The following is a 20,748-nucleotide window of genomic DNA, read 5'->3' on the forward strand; positions in this document are numbered from 1 at the left end:
TCAGAATATAAATGATAACTTAATATATTGAATATAATCCCGAACAGTTTTCTTTAGTTGTTTTTTTTTTCTTAAGTATTCCAAGGTGAAGGGTTTCACATATTCGGCACTGCCCAATAGAGCGCTCTAAATTGTTTATATAAGTTTTTGATAATACTTTCAAAAGAAAAAGCTTATCTACATTATAAAAATATAAACATTATAACTTTGCAATCCTTATAAATAATCCTTATCAATTATATTGAAAACAAACATATTCTCTTTTAATATTTCAACTTATGAAAAACAAATCTATACAAACATATTCCCTAATCCTAATAATGTAAAGAGTTTTCAACTTTATTTTTTTCATTTTAAATCAATATTTCTTGATTGTGGTTTATTTTTATGTAAATAAACTTTAACTATAGACTATACTTTCAACAAACATTTTCAATAACGAAAACTAAGCCTGAGGAAAAGTAACAAATATATTTCTTATATTTTCTTTTTTTTTGCAGATTTCCCTTTTGTTTCGAGGTCAAATTTTTAAAAGAAAAACCAGAGCACTTAACTAAAAGCCATCAAAATGGGTAAGTGGAAAAATAAATAAGTAAAGAATAAATCATTTAGTTATATTACCAGACACTATACAATTTGTTTAACAATTATTTATTAATGAGGTGAAGCAACAATTAACATAACAAATGAACAAATTCTCATTCAAATGAACTGATGTATGTACGTGTTTGTATTCATTTGGGTCGCCGCACAGAGGGTTGAAATGTACCAAAAGTGGCGATTAATTCAAAAGCTGAACTTTATCTGTTTCAGTCATGTTTGGTATAGGGTTAAAGTGCATTAAATAATACATCACACACTGCTAAAATTAAAGTTGTGAGTAACTTACTTTATTGGCAGTGAGCGGTCAAATTCAAATAATTTTTACAAATTTTGCATGCTGTGGTTAAAATTGAAAATTGTGATATTTCGAAAGCTTATATTTTTTGTTAAATCTATTAAAAGTAGAAATATTAAAATTGAACCATCAACTTCAGGTATTTGAGAATATAAATAAATAATTTTTGTTTAGATAAATGTTTTGAAAATATTTTTTAAGATTTTTTTTTAAGTTCTCCATTATTGGGGTTTTTTCGATATATAGATTGAGTTTAAAAAAAATCAGGGCGAGATCGGGTAAATTCCATTTAATGCTCTTTAAATATGAACTTTCAGCTTCTACATACAGAAAAAAAATCGTGCGGGTTTATTGAGGTTTTTTACTTATTTAAGTTATAGTGAAAGAACTCCTCTTGCTAAAAAACATATTCTGATACAAAATAGGTTAAAACATTTTTTTCTTAAATTTTTTTTAAAGTTGTGTTTTTATGTATTTATGATTGTTCATTACAAAAATTTATAATATTTTTAAAAAAATTTGTACATTTATAAAATTTTGTGAAAAACAAAAATTAGATTTTAAATTAAATTTATGCTAATGTAAATACATATAATAAATTTATGTTTTGAATTTTTTAATAGCATATTAAGTATGCTTTTATTTCCAATTTAATTCATTAATTTATTTTAAATGCTGTGTTTTTATGTATTTATGATTATTCATTACGAAAAAATTATAATATTCTCTCTTGTGACTTTTTTAAAAAAAATTGTACATTTATAAAATTTTGTGTAAAACAAAAATTGGATTTTAAATTAAATTTATACTAATATAAATACATATAATGAATTTATAATTTTATTTTTTAGTAGCACATGAAGTATGCTTTAATTTCCAATTTTATTCATTAATTTATCGCTTTCCATTCCAAAGTTATAGCATAAATTGTGAGCTAAGGTCTTTTTTTCCAAAAAACAATAATGCATTTAACGGATTAAAAAATTTTTTTTTTAAACTTTTTTTTCTAAAGTGCTGTGTTTTTATGGATTTATGATTATTCAGTACTAAAAAATTATAATATTCTCTTTTATGACTTTTTTGAAAAAATTTGTAAATTTATACAATTTTGTGTAAAACAAATATTGGATTTTAAATTAAATTTATACTAATATAAATGCATAAAATAAATTTATATTTTGAATTTTTTAATAGCACATTAAGTATGCTTCAATTTCCAATTTTATTTAATAATTTATCGCTTTCCATTCCAAAGTTACAGCATAAATTGTGAAAAAAGGTCTTTTTTTCCAAAAAACAATAATGCGCTTAAAAATTTTTTTTTTTAACCTTTTTTTTCTAAAATGCTGTGTTTTTATGTGCTTATAATAACTCATCAATAAAAAATATAATATTTTAAAACTACGGCTTCTATGAATTAATCGCCACTTTGGGTACCATTCAACCCACTGTGCGCCGTAAAAATAAAATGATGCACAACCTTCATTTACTCGTATGTAGTTACAATTGTTGGGACATAAAAACAAATACGAAATACTAATTGCAATTAAGTTGCCTACAATTACAATTATACTAAATGTTGTGCTACACAACATCAGGAGTCGTTATTTACTAGTTTAGAGTACTTTCAGTTGAATTTGTCATTTTATTTTTAACATTCTGAAAAGCGATTTTAATTTAAATAATGTGTTTTGTTTTTTTTTTGTCAGTTTAAATGAAAAAACTAGCCCTGTTAATGCCTTTAAATTTAAATATGTTTTAAGCCAAAATATTTGAAAACAAAGCGACTGTCATTAAAAGTTTTGAATTTTTCTGTTAAACATATCTTGTCGTTTCAAGGTGTAAAGTAAATTAGGCTGTATTTGTCTTTGAAATCACTTTTTTTTTTCCTGTAAAAAAAAAGAAAAGTGTAGTTACGTCCGTTTGCATTTAAGATGACAATATAATCAATATAACTTTACATTTATTGTTGAGAAATATTCGTTATTAATTAAGTAAACGGATTATTTATTTATTTATTATTTATTCAAACTCAAGCTCATATGCACATAAATGAAATTAATATATTGCTTTCATAATATATGTATATATTTGTTTAATTTAATAAATCTTAGCAATATGTTATGTTTTATTATGAAGAAATAATTCTTTATTTCAATTTAAATATAATATCAATCAAAATTGTATAATAAATTTATTCTAATAAATAACATTGTTTAAGTATGTAATCAACATAGAGGTTTTTTTTAACAAGTTTAACCTTTATTTAAACTTGTTTTACAAGATAATCTCATAAAATGTCAATACCTTAAAAAGATTAAATTAAATATTAGTGTAATATTTGTTGTCAATAGTTTCAATATATTTTCATTACATTGATGTCAACGTGTAAATTAAGGTGGCCCTTATTTGAAACTTTTTTCCCAAGTTTTAGAATTGTTTTCCGTCATCTAAAACCCAAAGGCTTAAAAATCGGATTTTGAGACAAATAATTTTAAAAACTAAATGCTGAAAAATTCCAATTACTGCAATAACCTTTGAATTACATGTATTTTTGCTCTACACGCAGAGCAAAAATTAAGTTGTACATTAGGGCTATAACCAAATTTTGGCCAACATTTGCGATGCCAAATGTTGTGTTATTTACGATAACATTTTTTCTAGTTATTATGGAATAAAAACTTCACCCACATAAACGATTTTTTAAAATCAAAATTTTCAAAAATTTTTATTACTTTTTTTATTTTTTTTTAAAGTAAAACAACGGATGTTTTCTTGTTACCGCAAGTTTTAAATATAGTTTAGAGACTTGTTGATATATTGATTAAAAAAAAACTATTTGCTTTTTGTGGATAAAAAAAGTGGACTCCAAACTTTACCGCGTTTTGTGGGTGAACTTTTTTGACAACAGCGAAAAAGTAATATCATTTTTTTAAATAACTTTCAATGCTCTATACGACTATGGACTGGACTAGGGCCATTTTGATATTTGCAAAAAAATTAAAAAAGTTATAGCCCTTTTGTACATGTTTACTGTAACCATTTCAACGATTCACATGATTGTAGCAATCGTATATATGATTGTAGTACATAAGTATACATATGTTTGTGACAACCATTTTTATGACGAAGGATTTACCTTATTGTGTTCTCGGCTTGTAGATACCATAATCTGAGAACAACATATTATGATATAATGATTCATCGCGAACATGATTGTCACAAACATACATTTATTTATTTATTTATGAATGTGTATGACTTAAAAATACGGGTTCTGCAATACATGACGTATCTTTTGAACGCGGATTTCGCTTTTAATAAGTTATATGTCATTTTGAAACGCACATATCTGTAGTGCAAATAACAAAGTTTTTTGCTTCGAAAATGTTTATTGATTTACTTCTTTAAACTAAAAAATGTGACGCTGAAGCACATCGATTGCTCACCAATGCTTACTGTGAATGTATTAAATCGGTTTAAATGTGCCAGAAATGGTTTGTTCGATTCAGAAGTGCTGATTATGGCAACGATGACCAGAATTGGAGGCATTACTTCATGTAGATTACATTGCAATAACCCGAATCGTAAGAGATCGTATGTGGAACCCGGCTAAACATCCGAAACGACACTAAAGCCAAATATCAATGGCGCTAAATTAATGTTCTGTATTATAGGCTACTGAAATCTGGACAGAACATCACAGGGAACTTGTACAGAACACAATTCGTTTGAGGCGAGCATTGGCCGAAAAACGCCCAGGATATGCGCCCAGACATGAAACCGTAATATTCCATCATTAGAATTCTCGGCCACATGTTACAATACCTGTTAAAACGTATTTAGAATGAAGTGGTTGGAAAGTTTTGCGTCTTTGGACATTTTTGAAACTAATGTCAGAGTTTGTTTTTGCTTCACAAGCAAAGTCAAACAGAAAAGTCAAAAAATAAAAAACTGCTTATTAACTTATAGTGATACAGTGAGAAGTTATCTGCTTGCGCAGCCAGTCACAGCGATTAAATTCAGCAATACAAACACTGACTAATGTGAATTGGTAACGTCCCAAATTCAACAATACTGTTTGTTGACGTACCCAATCATCTAGAAATGTCTCTCAGCCCTGAAATTATTGGTTATGAAATTTACGGTCAGAATAAAACACCTATTTTGAGAAAACAATTTTATCATTTACACGTGTAGTTGATTTGGCAAAACAAACTGAATAAATGACAGGCAATTCGTCAGATATAGCTTCCACAATATGGCCGCTATCAACTGTCAAAGTTGGAAAGTCCTTATTGGAAGAACCTTTGGGCCATCCTAATGTTCATATCTTATAATAAAATAAATAAAAACCATAATGGAATTAGTCATAGAAAGACGTATGAATTATTAGATTTCATCTTAAATTAAATATTGCTTATACGCAACCACACAAATGACAGACAAGTGGCAAATAATTGTTAGTTAAGCTTTTAAAGCCTTTGACAATTTATTTATGTAATAAAGTAATATTAAATATTAAATACTTTTACTTATTTATATTTAAACATATTTTTTTGTTCAAACTGGCAAACGTGTTATGTATGAATATTCGAAATGTTTGCAACAAATACAAGTATGTATGTATATTATATGATTTACAGTCGACCATTTGTCTCTGTCTATTTTAATATTAATACATAGAGTTTTATTTACCATTTTACCATTTTTTTAATTAAATTTTTTAATTGTTTTTAAATTTAAATTCCACAATTTCATCACAAAACATTGCGTTTGCAAAACGTGCCAGTATTATAATTAGAATTTTATTTAAATTCAAAACATTTTGCTCTCTTAGATGGAGGAGGCACTAACAGAGATTTAAAATAATTATTTCTGTGGGACATTTATACACTTGTATTTAAACATAAATTTAAATTAAATTAATTTTTCAATAAATCAATCCTTGAGAGATGAATATGATATTGTTACTTGTTATAAATAGAATCTTGCGTGAAAAACGATTGACAGAGATATATTTCTGTAGAGATATAAAAAAGTTACAATTAAACCTAGAAGAAAACAAACCGAAACATATTAAGGATTGACACATGATCATGACTTTGTTATAGGAAATATTAAAATTAAGTCCTTGGGATTATGATTCGGTCTACGATTTGTCAAAATTTAGAATTTAGATTTTGCCAAAGAATAAAATTCCATATATATTGGAGAATAAACGATCTTTAGTTAATCTCTTTCACTCATTTTAATCCAGAAAAATGTGTACAAAAGAATGAATTATTTAACATTTATGATTTAAAATTGCACGTACAATTGAATTACAAATAACAATAATTTATGGAAATGTATATTTCTAATTTTAATATAATACTTAATATAACCAACAGTTAAATATTTGTGTGCATATTAAATATGAACAAAAAATTGTATTGAAAATAATATTTCCAATTGTCATAACATTTCGAATTAAAAAGATGCATAATTGTGAATTAAGAATCTTTCAATAAATATATATAGATGTTTTAAACCAAAGCTTAGGAAAGGTTCAGTAAGTGTATTACGGCAAGCAGGGAAAAAATGTAGTTGTAGCCATAATATGTTTAAGTTACCATTCACATAATAGCGGAAATCATGATTGTAGAAATTAAGTACATATATGGTTATGGCAACCATTTGTATTATATCATATACTAAGAACCGCGATTATATACATAATTACAGTGATCATCATATTGTTTAAAAACTTTTAAAAATATTGAAATGATTATGGTAGACATGTACAACTATATTTATACCCTACACCACCATAGTGGGGAGGGTATTATGCGTTTGTGCAGATATTTGTAAATATTAGTCTAACACCCACCTTAAATTATACCGATCGACTTAGAATCACTTTCTGAGTCGATTAAACGATGTCCGTCTGGTTGGCTGGCTGGCTGTCCATGTAAACTTTGTGCACAAAGTACAGGTTGTTATTTTGAAGATATTTCGATCAAATTTGGTATATATAATTTTTTCGGCCCAAGAACGGAGCCTATTGAAACTGGTAGAAATCTGTCCATTATTTCACCTAGCCCTCATACAAATGTCCTCCAGAAATTGGGCTTTATCGGTCATAAATGTTTAATTTAAATATGTCTCTCCACAAATTTCACTCAAAATAAGTCTTATATATACAGAATTCATCTCACCAAATTTTGTTACGATCGGTCCAAAATTATTCGTAGCTCCCATATAAACCCGTTTCCGAAAATCACTTTAACGTGCATAAATCTCTTAAAATTTTTGGTATACACATAAAATTCATCATAAATAACTTTCATATAGATCACACGAAATAATTTCATGGTGAGCGGTCCATAATTAGTCATAGCTCCCATAAATCACTCACGAATATAAATTATTGGAATTTTTAAAAGAAAAATATTTTTGCTCATTTACTTGGTGTAGGGTATTCTACTTTCTTACTTATTTTTCTCTGGGTGTGGGAATAGCTACTCAAAAATTAATATCATTTGCGCGCAATTTTCATTTATTGCAAATATAAAAATCGCATTAAATATATTAAATAATAATATACAAAATGATATGAGTTGGTTTGTTCTTTTTACAATTTCTTTTTTTTAAACATTATTTTCGTTTTTCTTGCAAAACAATAAAAAACCATCCAAATGTTTGTATTCACTTGGGATTTGTAATTTATTAAATTGTTTTCACACATCAGTAACTTTTTATACTAATTCAATATTTTCTAAATAACAGCATTTAAATTTATTATTCGCTGTCACAGTTTGCGCTTTTAAAGTCCCCAGTTCGCTTCAACGAAATTTACATACATATTCTCCAAACCACTCGTACTACGAACAGAGTATATTTGTATTAGGGTAATCTTAACAAAATGTTGTCGACATTTCCAGCTAAAGTTTTAAGAGGCATTTTTCTCAAGATCTCCACCCCAAATGGTCCTTTATTCATCTGAATATTTTCGTTTTTGTGCAACAATTACAGAAACGCTTGGCTGATATGAATATTTTCACATAGAAATTAAGACTCTTCTTAAATATTGTGCGACCATCACTTTAGTTCGTTATATCTGTATTATTTACAGAATTTACAGATTTAACAAAAGCAAAGAAATTTCCAAAAAAATCTTTTTTGATTTCCTTAAATTTAAGAAAATCCTAACTAATATTAATCATACGTTATTGAAGAAGATTAATCATAAGTCCATTAATAATGTTATTCATACATCAATTTATAAAAGAATTTCCACAAATGAACGAAGTTTTGTATAACCCGTTTTTTTCACTTTATATATGTAGCTTATTTGGTAAAAACATTATTTTTTATTTTTTTGCTCCAGTTAGTGAACAGCTAAACCTAGAAGACACGTCTTGAGAAATGTTATCTTTAACCCTCTAACCCGCAAGACTACCTCAAGGCATGCATTACAAAACACCAATTATCTCAAAAAGTTACTAAAATTTTTTGACTTTAGTTACAGATTTCTTAACATTTCCCTCGAAGGTCGAAATAAATTCCGACTTTTAGTTTTTCTTCTGTCTGCTGTTTTGTAATGTCATAATTTTAGCATATGAAATTTTGTGTGTGATTTTTTTTTTAATTCAAAGTTTTACTAACTTTTAGTCGCCCGATCTATTTGAAATAGTTTTTTTTAAAAAAGGTAAGATAATCCTCTGTCAGTCTATGAATTTGTAAATGTTAAACAATTAACAAAAAGTGTATTGAGAACGCAAAAACTAAGGGGTGCCTCTGGGCACTGTTGCGGGTTGCTGCTAAATTTATCGGCCTGTTATACTTCATAGTTTTTTACTTTTTTGTTAGATAAAAAAACTTATAGGAATGGCTGATAGAGACCGCAAACGGATTAAATTATACGCCTTGCTCATGACCAGCTGTACTACACAAGAAGATCTACAGCCAGGAAGTTAAAAAATTGGCGAAAAAGCAAAACATCGAGTAAATGACGTTCGTTATGACAATATCGACCACTTTCCAAAAAAAAGATGGTGCAAACTATTCAAAAAGTCTCAAAATGCGAACTTCATTTATGCTGCTCAAATGCCAAAAATTGTTTTATGAGTATCGTCGTAGAAAGTATCATAATTAATTTTTACACCTAAACTGGCAACAATGCCCTGCGGCATTGCACCTGGTTCCTAAACTTAATTTGTCATAATTACCCTAAAAAAATTATTCGATCTTTTAGCTTTTAAAAGTTTGCGGGTTAGAGGGTTAAAGGAAGTAAGATGCGTTAAATGGGTACACTTATTTGGAACAAGCCTAATGCTCATGAAAGTCTCTCATTTGAAACAAGACCGTCATAAATTAAAATTGTTGGCTATTGAATTAAGTATTTCTAAAGATTTTTCTGGTTAAGCAATTTCAGATAATTAAATCATTATACTGCGTTTGTGTTAACCCTTTGACGACCACGGGGACACCGGTGTCCCAAAACGAAAATATTGAATAACTAAACAACGACAAAAAGAATGGGTGCTATTTTAATTTTAATAAGTTCGTAAAAGTGTCTCTAAATATGTTTAGATTAAAACAAGAAAATTTACAGTTTTATTTTGGTACTGTGTTCAAGTAATGCCCAACAATTTTAGTCTAACAACCAACTTAAAGCATCGACTCAGACTCCCTTTCTAAGTTGATTTAATAAATATTTTAAGCCCATGGACGAAGCCTATTGAAACTGGTTGAAATTGGTTCATTATTTCACCTAGCCCCCATACAATTGTCCTCCCGAAATCTTTCATAAATGTTTAATTTAGGACACAAGTTTCGCCCCAAATAAGTTTTATATGTACGGAAGTCATGTCATCCAATTTTGTGATGATCGGTCCATAATTAGTCAGTGCTTTTAAGGACCACTTCCGAAAATCACTTACGAATATAAATTATTGAAATTTTAAAAGAAAAATAAATTTGCTGACTTAAAATATTCAAAATTATTATTCGTGAAACTATATTTTTTGAGTTATGCTGGTCTTGTGGCAAGTGAACGATATGTAATACGTGTTGATGATTTCTGTCATTCATAATTTTGTCATTTAACTTGATAATTTTTTCTTGTTCATTATAATAAAATTCTGGTTTATAAATATCCTGCCATGAAAAGATTTGCAAAAAAAAAGTGTATAAGAAAGGAACATCACATTTGACATTTTTGCATTATTAAAAATGATAAGTACCTTTATCGATAATACATCATTTGTATGCTTATTGTAAATTCATACAGATGTATGTATGTTCATGACGTATATCTATTCTTCAATTTTTTATTGGTAATAGGGTTTGCATTAACAGGAATCTTAACTGAATAAAGGAAGTAAATTGTCACACAGAAATCAATGAAATGTAAAATATGTTTTTAAAATTTGTATAGACTTGTTTGTGGTTGCTATTGAAGGTTTGAGCCCTGCTTCGAATATAATAGAACTATTTGATTCCATTTTATATACCAAGTTATTAATTCTTTGTTCATGTTTCTCAAATTTACTTGTTATTCTGTTGGAGATTTATAAAACACTTCCTACAAACCCTTAAATAAGAATATAACAAGTATTGTAAAATATTGATTGATTGTGGAGAAGTTCCTACGTCTTACATTTATGTATGTAGCATACATTCATTTGCATTTTAATAATGTATGATTTATGCCCCTTGAGGTGATTAAACTTGCTTTCTATTCATAAATATGTTTCATTGGAAATCATTTATTTTGTATTTATGTTAGTACTTTTCTAAATAAAAAGGATTTGAAATATTCGGAAAATTTACATGTCTTTCGTAAATGGGATGTTTTATGTAGAAACCTTATCATCGAATTCAATTACATTGAATATATCTTTTATTTGTAAAAGCTTATGATTGCCGTTTAAATTGTCAATTCTCTAGAAAAGGATTTATTATTTCGAAATAGCATTATTTTGAATAAACTTACAATCCTGTATTAAATAATTATTAATATGGCACGAAGCGAAAAATATCGATAAAAATATAAATTTTTTAACCTTTAGTTATTTGAACTCAATCTCCAGAATTTCGAAATTCGCTGTAGTTTGATTTTTATATAGGTTCAAAGTTCAATTTCTACCTTATACTACCATAGTGGGGATGGTATTATACATTATTGAAGCTGCTAAAATCTCTAGAAATATGACATTCTAGTTTTGTCCGTTAAGATAATTCCTGAAACAGCTGGAAGATTGCTCTGTTGCAGTCAGTTCATCTTATCATAGACGCTGTTAGGATTAACATCAACTGTATTCTTGGACATTATAAAGTTTGTATAGAAGTGTTTCTATTAAAATGTGTTACTATTTAAATTGTTGTGTAAATAAAGAGCTGTTACAAATTTTATACTACTAAACTGCTTTTTTTATGCAATTAAATGAATTAGGTTTTTTTAAAGGAAAAAAACCACCGTTTTTAAATGGTAAAAACGTAACAGCCTATTGAAACATTGTTTCACCTAGCCCCCATATAAATTTCCTCTAGAAATTCGGTCATAAATGCGCACATATAAGGCCCCATGTAAGGTCCACTTCCGAAAATTTACTTTCACGAACATAGAACTCTTAAAAATGTTGGTATGCAAGAAATCGTTTATAATATTTGATCTCATAATAAATTTAATGAATCGTATATTATTTATGGCTCAAAATTCGTCCTTGAACAAAGGATATTTAACAAAAAATGTTCCTTCAATATGAGGCATTGCACGATTCAAATCATATATTTAGTCAATTCACAAGGTCTCTTATCATGTCATATTGTCATAATGTCCTAATATTTTACAATGGTTTTTATTGTTTTTCAAGCAAAAAAATTTCCTAAAATAATACTACTCTGTATGGTATGTTTATTGTATTATCGTAACCTACCAGCAGAGACCTGCGCCGAATGCCCAAGAGTCGGTTAAGCCGAGCTGCCGAGTCGTGATATATTAGGACATTATGACAATATGACTGATAAGAGACCTTGTGAATTGACGAATTGTATAAAATTCAGAATGGGATCATAAGCAGTACTCGCGATAATTGAAATTTAGGGATATATTTGAAAAAATTTATTTTCATTTTTGAGTATGTTTCTATAACTAATTGTCCAATATTTTGTAAACATAGTCTTGTATTAATACATGCAAGTTTTCTATTCTAATTTATTACTCAAAAAAACAATTTTATCCTATAGAGGACAATTAGCATGATTAGGGCCAATTCAAGAGCGGATACCTCGAAATTCATGTCCTTAAATTTTATACTCACCATAAAAAAAGATGGGTGTATATTGACTTTGTCATTCCCTTTATAAAATATTGGTTTTAAAACCAATAAATGTAGTTACTCTGGGTCCTCATAAGATTTGAAAACGATCTAGTTATGTCCGTCCGTCTGGCTGAAATAAAACAAAAATACCTACTGTTGCTAGGGTTTGTTTCGAGTTGAAAATTGGCAATATCGGTCCTTGACTTCACTTAGGCCCGGAATACTTTTTGAGTAGTCATAAATATGTTAATTATGCTTCAATCCTGATAATTTTTTTAACAAATCTGTTCTAAGTATTGTGAAATTATACTGTAAAGTATTGGATAAAAACATCCCAAATATTTTAAATGGGAATCTAAGGGCACTGATACACGTTTAATATATGTATACTGAGCGTGTAGCATGCAGTATTGATGGTTCGCAGAATTGCCTAGTATTCTGAAATCCAGATCGCGATGCAAATATCACAATATATATTGAACGTGTAGCAGTGCCCTAAGGATGTCAACTTGAAAATTAAAGATGAATAATACTGCCTTCATGACAAGAAAAACTGAGAATAATTTCCTTTAATTTTAAGTTAAAAATTCTGCTTGAGTGAAATGCTAGTTAAGCCGAAGGATATTTCCATTTTGTTACAAAATTTAAGTAAAAATCTATACAGACATTCAAAATATAACAATATTTTTCAGCAATATTTTATGTTGCTAAATGATATTTTAAAATTTATTATCCTTTTTGTCTCGGATAAGAGTTTTTTGTGAAATACTGTCAAAAAATATATTTGAATTGAGAAAAATCTTTAGAACATGCAAGATATTTTTTGAGTGTTCAAAAGAAAATGATGTTCAGGATTATATATTAAAACTAGGATACATCAGTATTACTATGAGGCCAATGTGTTTAAAATGTTATATTCAATTGAAGAAGCCTAAATCTACTCTAATCTTATACAAAATTTTAATTTTGAACCTCGATAAAAAACAAAACTAAGCTACTTCCAACTTTGTATGACCATAAATAACATATGTAGCAAGTTTTAGGTAATTTGGAAGAGACAATGTAAAATTGTGTTTCCTCCCTTATTTTATTTTCAAATATTTTTATTTAGATTCCTTGAACAAAATGGTTATTCATTTTATGAACAAACTACATACATACAAAACTATTTTTATAACTTTTAATTACAATTAATAAACATTTTTCTAAAACATCTTAATTTATTAAAATATATTTCTTTCAGATACATTTCGCTTTAGACGCTCCTCTATCTCCCGTTTTGGGTCTATTGGTAAAAATGAACCCCTAATCGTGGTCGATGAATCGCAAATAGTCGAGGAAGATGACCAGGAAAGTTCCGAGACACCATCACATAAAGCCAGCTTGGATATAGACTCACCGGTCAATCCATATCTACTTTCACCATGGCGTGACCCTCGAGAATCACGTAAACATTCTCTGCCATCGCAGCAGGTTACCGAGGGTATAACGGCCAGTCAGGTAAGACGTCTATCAGAACGTGGTGGTGAGGGTTCTGGACCCTCACCCAAGGAGGCCGCTTTCCTGGCAACACTTTCGCAGGCGCCAGCACCATCGGGTCGACGACATTCTGTGGTTACCATATCCAAGGTGCCAGCAACGATATTTGGACGTTCGCGCCGAGAGTCGGTGGCTGCATTTCCTTCAAACAAGTGAGTTGGGGAAGGGGGTTGGTTGGTTTTTATTTGGCCTTGTTACCAATTTTCATATATCTCAACCTTTTTTCCATCTCACCAGCCGCATTCTGAGCTCGAGGAGGGAGAGCAACACCTCAACTGGTCCACCATCCACGGATCCAATAGGTAGTATACATAATTTACAATTGGACATCATGGATGATATTGTACAATCTCGTAAAGCACGCATGAAACTCTGGACAACGAGCAATGAGAAGGTATGTGAAGTGGAAACTCTTACAGAGGGCGGCACAACACCGCAGCGTTACACCAATCGACGTTATTCCGAATGTGTCTCTGGTCAAGCTACACCATCGGCCAACTACCGTAGAGCCTCCGAACTTCCCGCCAGCATTTCGCCCTGTGTTACACAACCCACCAGCAATCGTTCGTCCACCAAACGCAATAAGGGCGCCACTGGCTTATTGGGCAGCAGAACAGATCTTTCTTCTATTTTCAGTTCTCTAACCTCATCGGCAATTGAAATACATAAATGTGAGGACACGCCTCCCCCGTCAGCGACGGGTGGTATTAAGTCGAAAAATAATCTAACCACTACCCAGCACGCAACTAGTAGTTCGAATCTCCTAGATCCCAATGCAGGACGTTCAACACGTTCGAACAGTTTCGATGTATCCATACTCAACAATGCAAAACAACTGGTAAGTGATGCTCAGGATAATAGTTCAGCTGCAATTTCAGGATGGTTTGCTCAGCGCCATGAACCCATGGACCGCAAGAAGAGTATAAGAAGCAAGAGCACAGCCATGGCTCTCTCCAAAGACATGCTGGAAAAGTTACAAAGCAAAGATCCATTGCGTGAAAGTAAACCCAAGTTGAAACCACGTAGTAAACAAAAAAGTTGGACAGATCACACCAAGGGGACCATAGTTGATGCAACCGTCATTGGTTCAGCCATAGAAGGATTTTTACGTAAGAACTCCGGCTCTGGTCCTTCAGGCGCTGAGGCAGCCCCAAGTGCTCGCACAAAATCCACCAAAGGAGCCGTACCCAAAGATTACGGCTCTTCGAAGCGTCCCACACGTACACCCCAAGCTCAAGCTGCTAACGCGGTGCGTTCTACTTTAAATTGGTTTGGCAAGGGTGATGAGGACGATTCCAAGGATACCTGTGATGCTTCACTTTGTTCCACCTTAAAGGATTTGTTTGTTAAATAATTACCGGGGAATTCTTTATTTCGATTAAAATAATTTTGAAAATCTCTCCCTATCTCTACACTCGCTCTATTAATGAATTAATTAATTATTTTTCAATTACTGGGTAAGTTAATTTAAATTTTTTGTTTTCCTAGTTATATTGTGCATATGTATTTCTAAGTATAACAAAGAGGAGAGGGGTCCGGCAATAAATGTGAATGATTGAAAGCTTTAGATTAAATAAACATTAATAAATGTTTAGTCAAATACATACAAACATAAGTACGAATTAAAATAGCAAATAATTAACACATAAGATGAACCTACACATATTTTTCATATAAAAACGAAATATTTTTCAAAATCATACAAACAAAAAATAATAAATTATTAAAAACACGTAGTTTAACATTATAATTATACAGTATTATTGTTATAAAAACCAAAAAATCATACAAAACATACTTAAAAAATACCTAATCGTATTGAAATTGTTAATATGTCTGTAGTTTTTTTTTTTTGTTTGTTTTAGTTTAAGCAACATTTAGTTATTAGTAATGTAGTATGTAAAGTTATAAACATGAATCTAAACAATTGCACAGTGAGTCTGATGTCTTTAGTTTGAAATTTAAAAAAAATACAATATATAATTTCTTATGGTAAAAATTCGCTTAAAAATGGTTTTTGAAAATTTTATTGTCTTAGAAAAAATATTCAGATTGATTTTTAAATTTTTTTAATGAATATTGTACTAGCTCAACATCTGTATAAATATTTTCTTGAATTTTTGTGAAACAACTTACATAATTCACAATATCAATTTGTTATCGATCAGTACAAAGATTTACCGTAAAATTTTCTAATCAATTTCATAACATGGATATTATGATCAGCTGGCTCGAATCTGATGTAAATACTCTACTAATGAAGGAAACAGTATATTTTCCAGTCAAATCAATTTTTAGATGAAGTTATCTATAATATTTTTTGTCTAATGTATGCGTAAAAAAACATAAAACGCTATATTTTTGTCTAATGTTAAACCAAATCTATATGTATGTGGAGGATTTCATGTCAATTAAACCAACTTTTGAAAGATCGGAAGACATCGATTTGGTTCACTTGACATGAAATACTCTATATATGTAAAAGAGTAACGATACTGAATTCACCAATAAACATAGAAATAAGATTTAAAGTATATTCTTCTATAATCAAAAATATCAACTTCTAACCAGCAAATATTGTATATTTGTTGGTACTTTTCATTAACATAGATTTTCTAAATAAATCGATCTAGACTTTCTAGACGGTTAATGTGGGATAGCTAAAACTAAGAGCATAGGAGTAACGGTACCAAGCCTAAGAGCTTTATGATCTCAGAAAATTAACATTGGTTGAGTGTACTTCATTTTTGCAGGTCATGGAAATAGCCAGTTGTAAAAAATCAGCGTGATCTTGTGGTAGACTTTTTTTGTGATCTGTTAAGAATTAATTTTTTTCTAAAATCACGTGTTTTAAACTTCATTAATTTAATTTTAAAGTCAAATGGGAATATTTTGCTATTGAAGAACACATGCAACAATATTGCATATTTAGTGTATATGTTTAATTTTATAATAATTTCAATAAACCACTTGGTCGGCTAATGTGGTATAGCTAAAGAGTTTCAAACAAATAATATGCCAAAGAAAGGTGAAGTAAGAAAATGGGCAGCGGAAGATTTGAAGAAAGCTATCTGAGTAGAGTGTCCAAAAAACCAGCAAATTTAAAAACACGATTTCCGGTTTAACCGAAAAATTTAATTCTTTTTGAATTCTTTATGTAATTATTTTATATCTTTTACGAAATGTTGTCAAATGCTACAATTTTCTATAAAATAAATCAATATTTTTAATAATGGTATCAAAGTTTTTCATAAATATGTTTGAATGAGCTTTAGAAAATATATTTCAAAAAAAGCGAAAAGTTAAAAAAAAACCGAAACCGGTGGAGTTTATAAAGATGAAAAAACCGGTTGACCGGTTTTCGGTTTTGGATACTCTATATCTGAGCTATTAGAAACAACGAGATGGACATTATTTTCGCATCAGTCTTTCAATGTCTTCTGGTAACCTTTTTTAGCCGTCAACTTTAACTGCATCCACTGAAGATGATTTAAATAAAACGCAACTCATTTAAAAATAAAATACTATGCATCGGTTATGTGGTTTAGTATACAATATTAACAGTACATGGTTTTTTCTCTTTTTCTCAAATTTGAACTTAAAAATCTGTTTTACTTTCATGGATGTAAACCTAACACTTGTAGTAGATCACCAGCTGAGAACTGTTCCAATCGAATTAAGATTCTAAAAATTATAGTCAAATATATACACAGAAAAAAATTACGACAAATCAATTGTCATATTAATTACCATATTCGTCAATACAATTATTTTTTTAATTAAAAGGGCACCAACAACTGATTTTATAGATACAAAAAATATTTTTGTTACTTAAAATTTTAAACTCTCAACAATATATTTTAACAACGAGTTTGTGAAATTAAACAATAAATTTGTTAATAGTCAACAGTAAAATTTTAACAATAGAGTTGTAACATTGAATAAATATATTGTTACTAGTTAATTATATATATCTGCAATAGCTTTTTCTTCTATTAATTAAACATGCAAATTTATGGTTTTAATTCTTTTTTATTATTATAAGCAAATTTACAATTTATTATAACAATTACATACATATATAAATTGAAAATATACATAAAGTTAAAGCACGCATATTTTACCATTTTCTCACCTTTTTAACCAGTTATATGACCAACATTCCCTTTCACGAATGGTTATACAGATTCCTCCAGTATTGTTCTTAAACGAGTTCCTTCTACACTCGACGCATTTGATGATGAAAGAGTCCACTGAAATCCTATTGAAAAATAGTTTTTTATATAAAATCGATGTCCATTTTTTGCCTATTGCTATATTATAGTTACAGATTCTACTTACCATCTGGAATACTCCAATTCCTTTACAATTTATAAAAGAAAACATATTTCTTATGATACAAAAAAATGTGTACATATGAATATTTTTCTTAATTATTATTTTCTTGACACATTTATTTTTGTTACTTTCAATATAATATTCCTATTGAATTTTAACAACTGAAATTGTTAATAAATATCTAAAAGAAATTGTTGATATGAGTACTAAAAAAACATATTGAATTAAAAAATTATTGAACATTTAAATCATATTTCAAACAATTTTTTTCAATTACTTAATAACTGTTACAATTTTTTTCTGTGTAATAGGTATACCACATTACTCTACTTTATTTCTTTCATTTTTAAAATTGGAGACTTAATTCATAATGAAAGTACTCCCCAATTACTGAAAATGTAAAAACCACAAAATTTAGTTAGCTCACTTTCTTCAATTTCTTTATTTTCAATCTATTTACACATTTACACATTTGACTTAATATTGATTATGTTATGGTACAATCAGCTACCAGGTACAATTATTAGAGAGAGTTTCCAATGTTCACCCCTTAAACGTCAAACTATGTATTTAATCACTTAACTTTTTTAATTTGTTACCGCGATATTTTTTAAATTTGTTACGTTTTAACTGAAATTATACACACTTATTAAAAAAATATACTCTTTCTTCAATTGTTAGTAAATTTTTGTAATAAAAATTTAAATTCAATTATTTTTTTTGGCATTTTCTTTTTATATTTTTTAATTTTCTTTTGTTTGACATTATAGGGAATGTATAATTGAGAACATACTTTCTAATAATTGTACCTTGCTAATTATACAATGGATTATGTTTGAAATTTTTATTTGTAAAAGCTTACAATAAGAACAGATTTCAATTCAAAACCTTTAATTAGGAACAAATGAAGATCCTAGTATCAGTTTATATTTTCATAATTTTTTTTTTATTAATATTCATATTTCCTATATTTCGGATTGCGCCAGACCTATTGTAGTAAAATAAAAAACCCCACTGTTCTTACCACCCATTTTTATATCATTTATGTAATCATGTTATTCTAACTGTTATATTTCTTCAATTATAACTACTTTCTTTATATGGGAGGGTACATTCCTACTAAGTCGATCCCGCTCAATTTCATCCAAACATCGTAAAAGTATAAGTGATTCAGACAAAGCTAAATACTCTCGAAATTACAATTTGCTTTGTAATGGCGGTCTCACACCCATTGTTCCGGTCTCGCTATTTTTATACCCTTCGCCATGAGTGGCAAGGGCATATATAAGTTTGTCATTCCGTTTGTAATTTCTACATTTTTCATTTGCGAACCCACAAAGTATATATACCGGTAGGCCTCCATTTACGCGGTTTGTTGGGCCCAAAAAAATAGCGTGTAAATCAAATTCGCGTAAAACGAGGTTCTAATTTAGAACGAAATGCTTTTGTGGGGCCAACAATTTTTTTTATTTCGCGTAAAACAATACATCAGTCACATAACAAAAAAGAAAGTGGGACCTAAAAATCGCGTTAAATAGAAAACATGTTTTGATTTTTTTTATGTATTAGAATATTTTGTTTTTTTAATTGACATTTTTTCCTTAATTTTAAGAAATATTACTTTTTACTTTACTTTTGTTTTAAGTAAGTTTTTAAAAGTAAAAATAAAATTAGTTTACTTAAAGTATACATATATCGTCACCTTAAATGAAAGCGGACGTTACTACACAACAATTGCCAAGAATACTCTATTATAGAGTTTGTAACGTATCCTGTAAAAAGAATAAAAATGTAGTTACGTCCGTTTGCCTTTAAGGCGACGATATAAAAAAACAAAATATTCTAATACATACAAGAGATCAAAACATAACAAAAAATTCATAAAAATTAACGAAGTTTTCAAAAAAAATCTTTTATTCGCTTCTGTTTTTTTCGATTCTTGTTGTTTGTTGCCGCGTTATATAAAAATCGTGTAAAAAAAGTCGCGTATTTAAAAAAATGGTTGCTAATTTGTGTTCGCGTTATATCGAATTCGAGTAAATAAAGTACCGCGTAAATGAAGGCTTACCTGTATTCTGGATCGTTATAGATAGCGAAGTCGATATAGCCATGTCCGTCTGTCGATGTATATAGTAAGTTGGACCTACAATGGGTCAAAATCGGGATTTTTCCAAAAAAAAAAAAATTTGGAAAAAACTTTTTTTAAAAAAAATTTAAAAACAATTTGGAAATAAAATTTTTAAAAACAATTTAAAAAAAACTTTTAAAATAATTTAAAAAAAAAAATTTAAAACAATTTAAAAAAAATTTAATTTTGTATATATAACAATATATTGAACAAATTCATTCATTACCTTTTCGCAAAATCGTCAGAGCTAAAATCGCAGTCGCTGCAAAAATATGACAGGTATTGTGCTAATTCAGTACCTAATGCATTAATTATCTTGCTTTTTTATTCAATACTTACAGTTTTCAAAACGAATAAATGATTTTCCTGCGTTTTCTTTTACATATGGCCTGGGGAATTTTTGACTTTTATATATTACTAAAAAGATAATTTGGTATAGATTACGATTACTTTATAATCAAGAATGAAATGAAATAAAAATAATTTTGCAAAATTTAAAAAAAGTAAAACTTTCCCTTGTAAAATGTCTCAAGTTT

General features: G+C 28.8%; 1 protein-coding gene across 1 annotated transcript; it reads left to right on the top strand.

Moving 5' to 3' along the window:
• Positions 1-568: 568 nt before the first annotated feature.
• kairos lies at positions 569-15,100 on the top strand. The gene is made up of 3 exons (XM_065509195.1): positions 569-572; positions 13,451-13,898; positions 13,984-15,100. The coding sequence occupies exons 1-3, from the start codon at positions 569-571 to the stop codon at positions 15,098-15,100; spliced, it is 1,569 nt and encodes a 522-aa protein (XP_065365267.1).
• Positions 15,101-20,748: the final 5,648 nt, after the last annotated feature.

The sequence above is a fragment of the Calliphora vicina genome, chromosome 4 (genome assembly GCF_958450345.1).
Source record: "Calliphora vicina chromosome 4, idCalVici1.1, whole genome shotgun sequence".
NCBI classification, from domain to species: Eukaryota; Metazoa; Arthropoda; class Insecta; order Diptera; family Calliphoridae; genus Calliphora; species Calliphora vicina.